Raw genomic sequence first — 14,612 nt, 5'->3', positions numbered from 1 at the left:
AATAACTTCAAATTAATCCACAACTCAAATAATTTATATCCAACTAATTTATTGGATATAAATTTTAGAATATTAAATTTTTATACTAAATTAACCAATTAACTATCTTGATGTGAATCTAATCCGAACCAAATAATATTCAAACTTAATTTTAATATTTCATATATCAATAATATGTAACTATAAATAATCATATTGATGAAAACATGTTAAATATAAATTATTGATATTTTAAAAATTTATGTAAGCATAGTATCACCTTATTTTCTTAAAATATGAAGTGTACCTCATACTTAACTTTTTATATATTAAAAAAATGAAAAATAAAAAAATCACAAAATCATTTGAATTCAATAAATAAAATATATAAAGAAATTAAATTATTAAAATTTATCTAGACATTCATTTAAGTTTGCTAGACATTCATTTAAGTCCGCTAGATATTCATTTAAGTCCGTACTCATTTAAGTTAGTATCCCGTCTAAACCCGTATTTGAAAAGGAATAATTCTCAAATCAATAATTTTTTGACTTTTTTTAAAAAAAAATCACCTAAAGTCATTTGACGACTATTTTTTATTTATTCATGTGTGCTTATCGATTGACCATTTTGTAAAATGTGATGAAGGGTGGACTGGCTCACACGGGTTGACTCACCACGAGCCGGGTTAAAAATGAATGAACCCGACCCGACTCACTTTAGGTGAGCTAGAAATTTTGTAATCCGGCTCAACCCACCACATTGGTGGGTTAAGTGGGTTGACTCACCAACCCACATAAAAAAAAGAAAAAAAAATTTATTTTTAAGTATTCAAATATTTGAATGATTTTTTAAGCAACCCATGAGATGACAATCACAGTAAAATCAAGAACCAATGTCTTCATCATACTCAACACCAATATATGATGAATAGTTTCCAAAAAAGTGTTCATATAGTCCAAGAAAAAAGGACTAATATTACAAAGTTTTTGTCATGTTATTCAACAAAATATAAATGAAAAAACTATACATTTTTGTCATGCTAATTTAGAAAAAATTGTTTATAAGATAGTTGTCTGAGTAATTTATTATAAAGATAATAATTAAATATTAAAGTATCAACATATCTAACTTGATAATCAAATAATTAAACAATCAAACTATTCAAATATTATTAAACAATATTCTAGCATTTAAAAACATGAAATTGTGAACCTATATAATTAGGAGTAGTAAATAGTTATAAAAAAAATTTAAAAAAATGTTGGTGGGTTAAGTGGGTCAACCCACCTTCAATCTGGCTTGAACCTGTTTAATCCGTGTGTTAAGTGAGTTGGGTTGAGTTCAACCCACTTTTAAAAAAAAATATTTTTTCTCAACTCAACCTGATTCAAACCTGTGATGAACCCAGGGTTGGGAGTTAAAATCCATTTTGACATCACCCATAAGGTCTCACATAAATGATCTGTTAGGGTCTACTAGTTGAATTTAGTTTAATTTTCAATTTAATTAAATTGAGTTAAATTGGTTTTATTATTTATTTTTTTCTCAGAAATTTAAAGTAATCTAAATATAACTAAATTGCGTTGGAATATACTATCAAATTCAGTAATTTAAAAATAATTTTTTATTACAGAAAATGACTCATAATACATTTTTAATATATTTTAGTTATTATACATATAAAATACTATTAAACGATAAAATATAAAATTATCTGCGATGATAAAATTATTATATAGTTGAATTGAGTTGTGTCGACCAATTTTGAGTGTGACAAATAAAACTCAATCTGATTGGCCAAAAATATAATTATATTAAAATATTCCAATAGAATCACTCTTTTTTACTCTTTACTGTTTACATATCAATAAAACGTGAAAAAACTTTTTTCTCTGTTACAGTGGAATAAAACAATTATAAAAGAAAAGAGAAAAAAAGACATTAATATAGATGGTGATAAAATATATTAAAATATTATATAATAACTTTTGTAAAATCTTAAATATATATATTTTTTAATAGATGTGCCATAGAGGAAGCAAGTTCCTTTATGTGCTGTCACACTGTGAAGATGATAGTGATGGCATGTTTGATTGTGCTCACACTTAGATTTTCCACAACAACTCACTCTTCAATTGTACGGACTAACTACTTGATGCTCTTTTGGGCTCCACTCCCACTTATACTAGTTTTGCTTATTCTATTATTCATGTTAAAGTATTAGTTTTTAAAGTACATGTTGCCCTTAAATAATAATATTTCTTTAATTTATTCTTCCACCATATCTCTAGATATAAGTAAAGATACATTAGTATAAAGTTAATTGCATTGAAAAGATACACAAGAATAGTTGAAAATCCCTATCATATTTTTGTCTAATATTTTATGAATTGAGTCTTTTTCAATCTTTGTATCATATTCTATCCTTAAAAAGGTAGGTATTATGTTTTCAGATTCAATGGCATTGTAACAAAGTAAAAGGTTTGATGCATTACTTATAATTTTTTAATTAATTTCATGTGTAAGAAGTAAAAGATCATGTTTTAATACATGGTTGAAGAGAAAATAATATATTTGTTAGAAGTGGACTTTAAAGCTTAATTTAAACCTACAAGTTCGTAGGATAGATTTTAATTTGGTTCAGATACCATGTTAGAAATAAACTTTGATATCATGTTAGAAGTAAACTTTAAAGTTTAACTCAAATTCACAAAACTGACTTGTAAGATGAGGTTTGCACCTCACTTATATATTGTGAATTGATCTTATCTTTATCTTTAGTCAATGTGGAACTTCCAACAATATTTAAATTATTTTTTATCTTAATATACAGAAGGAAAGGAAATTGTTGTAGCAAAGATTTTACATATCTCCCAAGCTAACATTTATTACAACTTGAAATTGAAAGCATTCCTAACAAACTTTGAGCAAAGACATCACAGTTGTTTTGATGACATTAACAACAGAAAACAGAGAAAATTAATTCCTTGTTCATCTATCTATATATTTTCTAACAACCTTAAAATATACTACAATGAACTGACTTTACTAGTGTAAACTTGTTGTACAACAATGTTCTTTGAAGTTTAGTAAATTGTTTTCATCTTATGAGTGTCAACCCTATTGCAGTGACTATAAGAGTAGAAGGAAGTCCAAATTTTAGATGAGTCCAAAAGGTTAGATTGTATCCAAGGTTTGGAGCACGACGAGCTTGCTCACACACTATCAAGTTAGCAGCTGATCCTAACAATGAAAAGTTCCCTGCTATGGTGCTAACCCAAGCTAAGATTAGCCATGCCTTCTCTTCATCTGCTTTCGAAATTGCAGCAGCTGAGGCTGCAACTCTTGCTCCAAGCAACAGAACTACAAAAGTATGAACACAACATTGTGATACATCAAATGAAAATGGATCTGGGTAGATTTTAACCAGGTTAAATATGTTTTTAGTCTCTAAATTTGAACATGAAATTAGAATTCGTTTATGTCCCAAACTTTGATACATTTTGGTCTCTAAACTTTAAGAATAAATGAATATAGTCTTTTTAATTATTTTCGGCTTGTTAAACGGTGTTCTGAATTGACATTTGAGTTAAAATATGTCAAACAGTGTAAACAACTCAAACATCGGTCTCAAACGTATTTGACATGTCAAAAAAATTTATATGATGATCATGTGCTTGCTTACCCGTTGGAACATTGGAAGCCAAATTTGATAGGACAAGTATAACTACAGCAAGAATAGCTGTTCCAGTAGCATGATCTATGCGAGAATAGGGCTCCATTACATCCCACATAGCACTTGGAATTTCAGTTTTCTTAAACCCTTCTATTGTGATGAACATTCCACAGAAGAATATCAAAAGTGAATATGATACCTGTTCCAAGAAATAAAATCACACTAAGAATCTGTTTGAAGTTCAATTGACACAAGAAAAACAATAGCTAGCATGTTAAATATAGAAAGAGATTTTGAATGCGTTAAGAAGGGAACATTTTAAACTTAATTAAAACCGGTTTTGTACGACTGAGTTTTAGATTTAAAATCTACTTCTTAATACCGTCTAATTCAAGGTTTTTTACCTTGTCCAAGCTTGGCCCTGCATCTTTGAAATCAAGAACCACCAAAGTTATTGCTGCTGCAATTGCAGTCCATGCCATATTCAAACCAATAAGCATGGCAATCAACATCACCAATGTGATTGCATAAACACAAGATTTCCACAGTACCCTTTTCCATTTTACACTCATATAGTCCTTTCCTTCTGAAGATGGCACAACAAGTCCCACAACAGGTTTATCTACTACTGCTGCAACACTTTTTGAAGGATTAGTTTCCTCCTTTGTGCCACTATGAACCATCTGAACTTCACTCACACCTGTTGCTGATTGGTCTTTAATAACATGAACTTGAGAAGAAACCAATGCAAGAGAAGAGTTTGGAACAGCATTACCAAGTTCTAGACTTCCATTGCATTCTTGAGGATTCAAATGAGACATTCTGGCTGGAGAAAACTGATGAGAAACAGCTTCCTCTTCTACTACAACTTCTGAAATTTGATTCTCTTCATCCTTAGGACTAGAAAGTACCTTCCAATACATGACTATGATAAAAACAATATTCACTACAACTCCTACAACCATAGCTGGAAGAATACCCATCAGAAACCTCCCAAATGATATCTTACCCTGAATTGCTATAACCAGATTTTGAGGGTTCCCTATAGGGGTTGCTGAGGATCCAATGTTAGCACTTGAAGCAAGTGCAAGAAGAAAAGGGTAGGGTGGAAGATCATGCTGCCTTGCAATTTTCAACACAAATTCAGTTAACACAATGCAAGAAGTGTCATTGGTGAAGAAAGCACTTGATATAGCAGAAATCAAACAGATTCTGCAGAGTAAGTCCTTTGGTCCTCTACTTTTCCAAGAGAGCAATTTCCCCAAGTACTTGAACATGTTTGCTCTTTCAAGAAAAATAGTAACAAGCATTGTCCCAAAAAGAAGACCAAGAATTGGAAGATCAATTGCACCATAAGCTTCATCTGGACCAAGAACTTTGAATATCACCATAAGCATTGCACCCAGCAAAGACCCTGCAGTTCTCCCAATGGGTAAGAAAGGCACAGCTGGGAAAACTGCTAGCACCCAGAAGATCAAAAAGGCCACTGAACCAAGAACAACTTTTGAAGTAGGAGCTAGTGCCATTGTTGTGATTGAACAAGCAACAGTTCCCAAAATTTCAAAGATTTCTCAAGAACTTCACCTTAGGCCAACACAATAGAATTTTGTTTGGTTGAATTTCCTGTCATGGAAAAATAGTTTGTCATTAACTTATGAGTCCAAGTTCTCTATCATATTTTTTTAATATTCTTTTAGGTGTCGTCAGCTGTGGTTTCAAAATACATTAATACTTTAGAAATCAACATTTATCGGTATATTTTGAAAACACAACAGAGAAACAACACACAAAAATTCAACAGAAAATCTAAATTCGTAAAATTTCATGAAAATCCATCCTAAGACACCATTTCTTATTGATCTACTACTTTTAGACATGAGTTAAGTGAATCATCATTATCAGTGAAGATTAATAATGATCAAACAGATTAGGTATAGATATTTTCATGATATATGCAGTTAAACTATGTTGCATCATGGATCAAACACTTGAACTTAAAATATAAAGCATAATAACTTTGAACAAAATCAAGTTAACTGAGTTTCAAAGCATAGCATAAAACATTAAAAGAGGGAGAAAAACATCTGGAGGATAAGAACTTAACAAGCTCAAAAATAAACTGAAAGAAAAAAAGAAGGGTAGAACACCAACAAACCAAGCAATAGCAATAACCAAGGAACACAACACAACAATACCAATAATCTCATTTTACCAAAATATTTTGTTTTGTATTTTAAAATGATCAAAACAGTATACTTTTGAAAAAAATTACTTACAAGATGCAACTAAACTCTCTGATATAGAAAACGATAGAAATATATCTGAGATATCTATATATAGCAGAGTTGCATATCAGCTTTTTGGTTTAAAGAAAAACCAGTACTTATAAACCATACAAATGTACAACATGCTAGTTTTCTTTTCCCTTCTTTTGTAACTGCTACTTAATGAGGTAACAATAACAAGTTTTTTTCTTTTTCTTTTTTAGATTCTCGAAATGCATGAAACCTGGTAAGTTCAGCAACTTCTTTCAGAAATAAAAAAAGAAGCAAAGTTTCTATTCTGTTTTTGGTTAATTGAAATGAAAGCCAGAATTGGAAAACACCATAAGTAACTAAACGTGTATTAATTTAGCATGTTAGCAACACCATCATCATCATCATCAACATATAATAAACCATTCAATTCAAGAAAACTTGAAAAGAAAAACAACACAAGAATCTATTACTATTACACATTACACAACCTGTTCTTACCTCAAAAAGAAAGAAAAAAAAAATGGGGGAAGAGGTGGAATTGCAGCAACCACAGAGTTGAAAACTATTCAAGACACTTCACACCAATTAGTGAAATGTGAGCCTCCTTTTATAAATATGCACACACGAGTGAAAAAGCTATGAACATCAACTTTAATGGCTTCCAATCAGAATAATGGCACACAGTTAATTAACAATTTACCCTTTATTTTCTTCCTTCGATTAAAGGCAAAAGATATTTTGAATACTGACAAATATTTTTGTTTAAATTTAATCTAGGATGTACCAGTAGCATTGCCTTTTAATTGAAAAAACATGCTTCTCACATATACTTGCACTTGCGTCACTTCACACCACTTTATTGTTTAATAATAGCAACTAATTTTGAAATAACTAGCATGTGATACCAATTGATACTTTCCACAGCACCTTAACGAAATGATAATTGGGATTGTGATGCATAAATTAATATCTAATGATACTTTCTATATTTACATAATCTTATACCTCCATTTGCTTCCACTTGGTTCAGATATTTTTCAACCTTTCATGTAAGGATAATTCATGGATGAGTATTGTTTTAGGTCACCATGACGATATATAAATGAATATTTGACATGATATAAAGTATGAAAATTGTATAAAGCTAACAATACATAAATTTCAAGCATACATAGTATAAAAGTGATATTTGAATTGCCTTAATATAATCAAGTTTAAGATATTAAAGAAAAAAAAATAGTAATAATTTGTATATCTTAATGATAAATTGTTACTACATATATACAATAGTTATTTTGTTCTCTAAGTTGATAATCAATGTTTGTGTATATAATTATAGTATTTATAAATTATTCGTGCTTGAAAATAATGATTAATATATACATATATAGTAAATATTTTCCACTTAATAAATTTATTTCATCTTAAAACTGAAACCTTATAACGATAGCTTTGATGTTGTACGGAAATGATGTAATTTGTGAAATAAAAAATTGTGAATAGCTTTGATGTTGTACGGAAATGATGATTTGTGAAATAAAAAATTGTGAATGTGTACGTGAAGAATATTATTTAATTGATGTGATATCAATCATTAGACTATGTTTATAAATAGATTACAAATATTTTTGGAACTTCGATTCAAGTGCATCCTCCATAATTACTAGATCCAAAACTCTTGTTATTTAAGCATATCAAAGAAGTGTTCGAGGCATGCATTAGTTTTCTTTCTCTTTTTCTCTTTTCAAAAAAGCAAAATAGTGCATTCGGACCACTAATTTAATTTTTTTTAAATTGCTTCGTATCCATAATTGGTTGGTTTATAACACTCACAAAATAGAGTAGAGATAGGGTTAATTAAAATTGAAGAAACTAGGGTAGGTTCTTTTGGTCTAGAACAACATGGCACTATTTAATAATAAATTATTAAAATCTCAACATGCACGAGAAGACACTTATTCATTCATGAGTCTAAGTAAATATAAAAACAACCCATAAATCTAAAATGAGAGCTAATACATATTATGATGTGTGAAAACATTTGAATAAGTTATTGAACAAGTATTAGCAAAATAACCCAAGTATAACATCATAATTTATCAGTATTATAAACCTTAACGATAATATATTTAGCGTTTAGAGTACATAAAAAAGAGCTTAACTATATTTTAGATTTATGATAAATTTGAAAAATTTCAGTTTGATTTTTTAAGAAAGTTTTGTGGTCTATTAAGTTCTCAAAATTCTATGTGGATGCACTTAGATCAGTTAAATTGTTCTGTTACCTGTTGTCTATATGACGTGAGAGTTATCTTGCATTGTCACCATACTTCAATATCATCACATTATACTTCTTTCCAAAAAATCATAATGACGAGGATTTCTCAAGGGTTTGTTGTTGTATATACCCAAAACTATTCTTACAGTTAATGAAAATTATAAATTTGTAAAATTTTAAATTTAAAAAAAAAAATATACAATATTATAAAATAAAAAAATATAAATTATAAAATTATGAAATATAAAATAAAAATTTATAATTTTATTATTTTATTATTTTAGAATTTAATAAATTTATAATTTTGTGATTTTATAATTTAAAAAATTTATAATCTTATAATTTTCTAAATTTATAACATTTTATCGTTTTATAATTTTAGAATTTTAGAATTATTCTTAAAGCTAATAAAAATTATAAATTTATAAAATTAAAATTAAAAAAATTTATAAATTAGAAAATCATTAAATTATAAATTTATAAAAATTTATAAATATACAAAATTATAAAAATTCTATGTAAATAATACAACAAATCCTTAAGAAAGATCTCGTCATTATAATCTTTTGCAACGAAGTATTATATGACAATACTTAAATGGGTGACAGTGACGAAGAAAGATAACTATCACGTCATATAACTAACTTAAAGATCTAACGGTAGAACTCAATTGTAAAGTTTTAACATCTCGAGGACTTAATAGATCACAAAAATTTATATGGACTCAATTGAAAGTTCTCAAATTTATTATGATCGTAAACATGATCAAACCAAAAATAAAGTATATTATTTGTCATGTCATATAACTAACAAACAAATCTAATAGTAGAGTTCAATTTTAAAGTTATATATCTTGAGGACTCAATTGAAAGTTTTCAAATTTAGTATGATTTAAAACCGGATCAAGCCAAAAATAGAATATACTATCGTATTGAGGTATGATTTAAAAATACAAAATAATATTTCTTAACAACAAATTTAATTTATAATTGAAAAGAAGTACAAATACTTTCGATGTTTGAGAGAAAAAAGTCAAAATAATGTTTTTTTGCTATAAAAATTTCGTTGACTCGTTGTGAACCAGCTTTTTTTGTTTTAGACGAATTTTTATTGATTTCTCTTTTTCAATTTTGATGAGTTTATCAGATTTTAGACCGATTTATTTTAAGGTCATAAATGGATTGAACACAGACCAGTTCATGAGTTCTTTCGCTGCAATTTTAAAATATCTAGAAGCATAACAACAAATTTTCAATAAAATCAACAGTAATATTGAAAACAGAAAGTTTCCAAACACGTGAAATCCCATGCTTTCATTCATATGATTTTTGCATGGTAAACATATATAGTGCAAACTATCAAATAATGACAATAAACTTTTAATTCAATAAATATGGAAAATAAGAACAACATATATTTTTACCTGCTAAAGAGAATTCCTTGTATAGCTTCGAAGCTCAGAGGTTGTTGTTAGCTTCGATTTGTCATGAAAAGCTGTTAACTTTCTCTGAAAGTTCTTTTAGGGTTTGAGATATAGAAATAATTTTAGTCTTGTGGAAAGAAATAAAGGAAGAGAAATGAAAGCAAACTCAAGAGCTAAAAACTTAACACTAAAAATTCATACTACATATTGAAAGGTTGTCTTCTATTATATAAGAGAAGCTATGATAAAAGTTATAAAAGTGCAATAACTTTAGTGGAACCATACTAGATATAGATTATTAGAGTTGTTAATGGGTTAGATGATCTGGTAATACAAGCTAACCTAATTTAATCTAAACATATTGAGTTTAATTTTTTTTTATTTGGACTATTCAACTTAACTTAAATTAAATTGACTTAATCTCTTACTAGTTGTGTTGCAACCTCATTATATATGATTCCAATAATAAATAAGCATATCCTATATAAGTATAAAATTTTTATTTTCCATTACATATTCAGGGTACTAAATGTAAACATATTTACAATTTTCTTCTCAGGATTTAAATATTTCAAATTTATTGCTTTAAAAGAAAAAATATATTAATTGTCAATCAAATACGTAAAAAAATTATAAAATAAATAAATATAAGATTCAATGACTTGCATTAAATTTGGAGTTAGAGATTCATATATTTCTCATCTTCTATTTTGGGTTTTAACAATTTTGCGATAAAATTAGTCAATAAATTTTTCTGGTTATTGAATTTTTATACTAATTGTTGGTAAGATCTGTCGATAAAAATTGTTAGAAATTAAATCGTTATAGTTAGTAACTTTCGTCGATAAAATGAACACCATTTTTTTCGACTTTTTTTTTACTTTAACTATTTTATGGTAAAAATCAATGGTAAAATTTGCTGGTGATTGAATTTTTGTAGAATTATATTGGTAAGATCCATTGGTAAAAAATGTTGGTAAAATTCGTTAGTGAAAAACTATCGGTAACATTCATGAACAAAAGCTATCGATGAAATTTGTCACAAAAATTTGTCGATGAAATTAAATAGTAAAATCTATTGGTAGTTGAATTTTTGTAGTAATTCGTCGGTAACTTCTATTCGTAATATGGACATCAAATTTCTCACTTTTTGTTTTGAAATTTTACCATTTTGAGGTAAAATTCATGATAATTTAATTTTTGAAGCAATCTACCAAATAAAATGGATGTCAAATTTATCACTAATTGTTTCCGGCTTTGACCATTTAATGGACGATCTAGGGATAGATTATAAGAAGAAGAATAGGAGGGAGATGAAGAGAAGGAGAAGAAAAAGAAAAAGATGAGGAGGAAAAAGATCAAATCTCAATAATTACCAAACGAATATATGATTGTGGATAATTACCACAAATAATTACTAATGAATATATGTTCATTAGTAATTATCGATAGACTTCTTCTATGATAAAATTTACCAATATTTTACCAATAGATCTTTAGTTATCACTTTTTTGTAAAAAGAATTCTGTTTACTAATGAAATTTTGGTATTGTTGACAAATTTTGTCCAATAATATTTTTTTTTTAGTGTTAGATAATGGAATCCCCCAATTTAATACTCATACTTTATATCATCAATACATTAATACATCCCTAATAACTATTAGCTTCTCACATAACATTTATAAACGTATATTCTTAAAAATGTTAAAATATCATAAAATAATCAGATAATAGTAGTAAAATAATACATTTATACATAACCTTTACAATGTTTATTAATATATTTCAATTTATTTTAATTTTATATTCATGTATAAAATTTAAATTATATTTGTAATAACTAGTTATGATAAATGAATTTCATCATATTTACTAAATAACACAAGATTATTTTGTCCTCAATAATATCCACTTATATAAATCCTCAAAATGAAATCTTTATTTGCATAAAACTAAGAAAAGCTAAAAATACAAATAGTTATTTACAAAAGAAGATAACAAATAAATACATATAATAATATATATTTTACTTCCTCACTTTACTTTAGTTATTGCAATCATGTGCTGAAATTTTAGTAATAGTTTTCTTTTTCATTTCCGTACAATTTCTTTACTTTTTCATTCTCCTACATTACCTCTCTTTCTTTTTACTTTAAGTTTTCATTTTCTTGAATTTTGATTCGTCAATGCCAGTATTTACAGGGAACTTGAAATATATGGTGTTTGAGATAAGCACGCGATGCAACTCCTCTCACGATAGACTATCTAATTTTTTTAAAAAATAATTTTTATTTATAGTTAATTTTTTATTATTTTAAATAGTTGATGATATAATATCTTAACAAAAAAAAATTTATCAAGAAATAATATAATGTAATATATTCTATTTAAAAAATATTGTCATAAACTTTTGGATGCTTCAAATTTTAAACAAAAAGTAATTTTGTTGAGAGAAATTTAAATCATTTTATAATGTTTATATTTTGTTCGGAAAATGCATATAATTGATTATTATTACAATTTAACTTTCCTATTTCTTTTTCTACTCTGATTGCCTAATTTAAATAAATGTTACTTTTACTTAAGTCAACAATAAATTGATTATTTAAAAAGTCTACTCTTCAGTAAGAAAACAAGATGAAGATACTCAATTGCGTAGATTATTTTTAAAAAGTCAAACATAACAAATAAACATACAATCATAAATTTAAACTAACAAAAATTCAATTTTTTCCTAACTGATTATACATATTGACAACTTCTAAGAAGCCAAAGAAAATAAAAAATTAACTTTAGTCAAAATTTTATTCAGATAAATAAGACCTGTCTTAATTATATATATTACTTTTTTAGGACTTCAAAACAGAAAAAATATAAAAAGAAAGTTGAAAAAGTTGAAATTTATATTTTAAAAAGATAATGATTTAAACAAATAATGAATAACATTATTTTAGTTATATATTTAGATTTAGATATAACCTTTTTGACTTAAAACGCAATAATTATTACTCATCTACTTTTGACCCAAACACCTAACACTAATACAAATATGTTTGTATATATTGAATCAGAGATTATGTATGTTTAATATGAGAATTCAACCCTACTCAACCAAATTTATTAAAAGAAAATAGTTATTTTATAATAATTTAGTTATGTGTTAATTTCAATTTATTTTATTTTAATAAATAAGTTTTAGCAATAATTTTTTTATTTGTACTTAAAAAAATTATATTAGTCTATTTTTAAAAACATTATTTTAAAAAAATTAACAAAAAAAATTGAAAAATTCAAATTAAAAGATAATATTTGTCAAAAAATAACCCAATTCTATAATGATCAAATGGATTGAATTGGATTAAGTATTAAAAAAATGCAGAAAACTAACTTCTTCTTTTTTTAAATGGAGTTGAGTTATGAGTTTACAAACATGATTCAATACAACTCGTGTATATTTCTATACATTATTTATTGCTGGAAGAAAAAACTAACATTATGGAAAGTCTTGAGTATAAATAATGTAATTATTTCTCTCATTATAGTTTATCCAATGTCAAACTGAACTTTTAACCTAAACTTAATAATGGGTCCAAATTTCTAACCAATTAAACAAAAGTCTTATAAAATAAATAAAAGTGCGTCATTTTCAAAAAGTAATTGAATTTGAGGCACATGATAATTTTTTGGAGCCAATCAAATTCTTTTAATTAAATCTTAGATCCATAACTTATAATTAAATGTGGTACTAGCTCACACGTACTTGCATTTCCGCACGTAACACCACTTTATCATTTAAATTACTAACTTTTAAATGATGGTCATATTAAGTTATTTATATTCCAAATATTGTTAGGTAGCTTAAATTATTCAATTGGTCATTCATCTATTTGGAATTCATCAAATAAGTTCGTCAACTAAAAATTCTTTTGCTTTAATCTTCAATCATACATTTTTTAAATTGATTATATAGGATTTTACATTTTTTAAAATAATGAATTTTCATTTTTTTTGTGGTTAAAGTTCTTACAAATTCAGGATTATATATATATATATATATATATATATATATAAAAACTTTCAGAATAAGTATAAAGGTTCATTAAATAGGCTTTCCATATGATGATGCATCTGAAAACATAATAGGAGGATTGAAATATAAGATGTATATTTGCATATGTGTAAAAAGATTGAAATATCTCAAATACATATTACATTTTATTAATTCTTCATTGTTAATGAAAAATAAGTCGCAATAAACGAGATTAAGATAAGTTTTGATAGATATTTTATTAGGATATGTGTTGATGATTTTTCACGTTAAATTGATATACATCTCACTTGACTTAATTTTTACAATTTTACATTAAATTATGACTATTTTATATTTTCACCATTCATGTTTTTATTTCTTGTTTTTTTATTATTAAAATTTTACCATATTTTACTCAATACTCCCTTAGAGTTAATTAAGAGTTAAATATACTATTGACAGTTATATATAGAAGTGAGTGAGCAGAGCTGTCAAAACGATAATCCGGTCTGACCCGACTCAACTCATCAAGGATTGATCACTTAGTGATCCAACCCAACACGGTTCATCGCGGGTTGGTGAGTTAAACGGATTGGTTCACGGGCTCACTTAATTAAAAAAAAAACAAAATTTTTTATTTTTATTTTTGAGTCAAAACTAGATTATAATTCTAACTAAAATCTAAATAAATTTTAATACAATACAAATAGAAACCAAAATCACAAAAATAAAAATTATCTATGTGTTGACTAAAAAAAACAACCAAACATATATATATATATATATATATATATATATATATATATATATATATATATATAAAAGTGAGACTCTTTAATACTAGTATAAGAACAACATTATGTAAAATAATTTTATATTACCCTTTTTAACATGATTTAAAAAGAGTGTACATTAACTTATTATAACATCAATAAATATGAAAATAATATATGTATAAAAATA

At 26.3% G+C, this 14,612-nt stretch overlaps 1 protein-coding gene across 2 annotated transcripts; it reads right to left on the bottom strand.

The window, feature by feature from the left end:
• Window positions 1-2,810: 2,810 nt before the first annotated feature.
• On the bottom strand, window positions 2,811-9,797 carry LOC114182584 (silicon efflux transporter LSI2-like). Of its 2 annotated transcripts, none has more exons than XM_028069480.2 (4): window positions 9,618-9,797; window positions 4,063-5,281; window positions 3,668-3,857; window positions 2,811-3,345 (listed from the first exon to the last, which is right to left on the bottom strand). In XM_028069480.2, the coding sequence occupies exons 2-4, from the start codon at window positions 5,182-5,184 to the stop codon at window positions 3,083-3,085; spliced, it is 1,575 nt and encodes a 524-aa protein (XP_027925281.2). In that variant the 5' UTR covers window positions 5,185-5,281; window positions 9,618-9,797; the 3' UTR covers window positions 2,811-3,082. The 2 variants fall into 2 exon arrangements, with proteins under 2 accessions (XP_027925281.2, XP_027925282.2); XM_028069481.2 differs by lacking the exon at window positions 9,618-9,797 and adding an exon at window positions 6,415-6,558.
• Between the last annotated feature and the right edge of the window lie 4,815 nt (window positions 9,798-14,612).

Source organism: Vigna unguiculata, chromosome 4 (genome assembly GCF_037176805.1).
Source record: "Vigna unguiculata cultivar grain cowpea cultivar isolate G323 ecotype 2 chromosome 4, ASM3717680v1, whole genome shotgun sequence".
NCBI classification, from domain to species: domain Eukaryota; kingdom Viridiplantae; phylum Streptophyta; class Magnoliopsida; order Fabales; family Fabaceae; genus Vigna; species Vigna unguiculata.
Note: the sequence above shows the minus strand (reverse complement) of the source record. Positions and strands in the feature narration are given on the sequence as shown.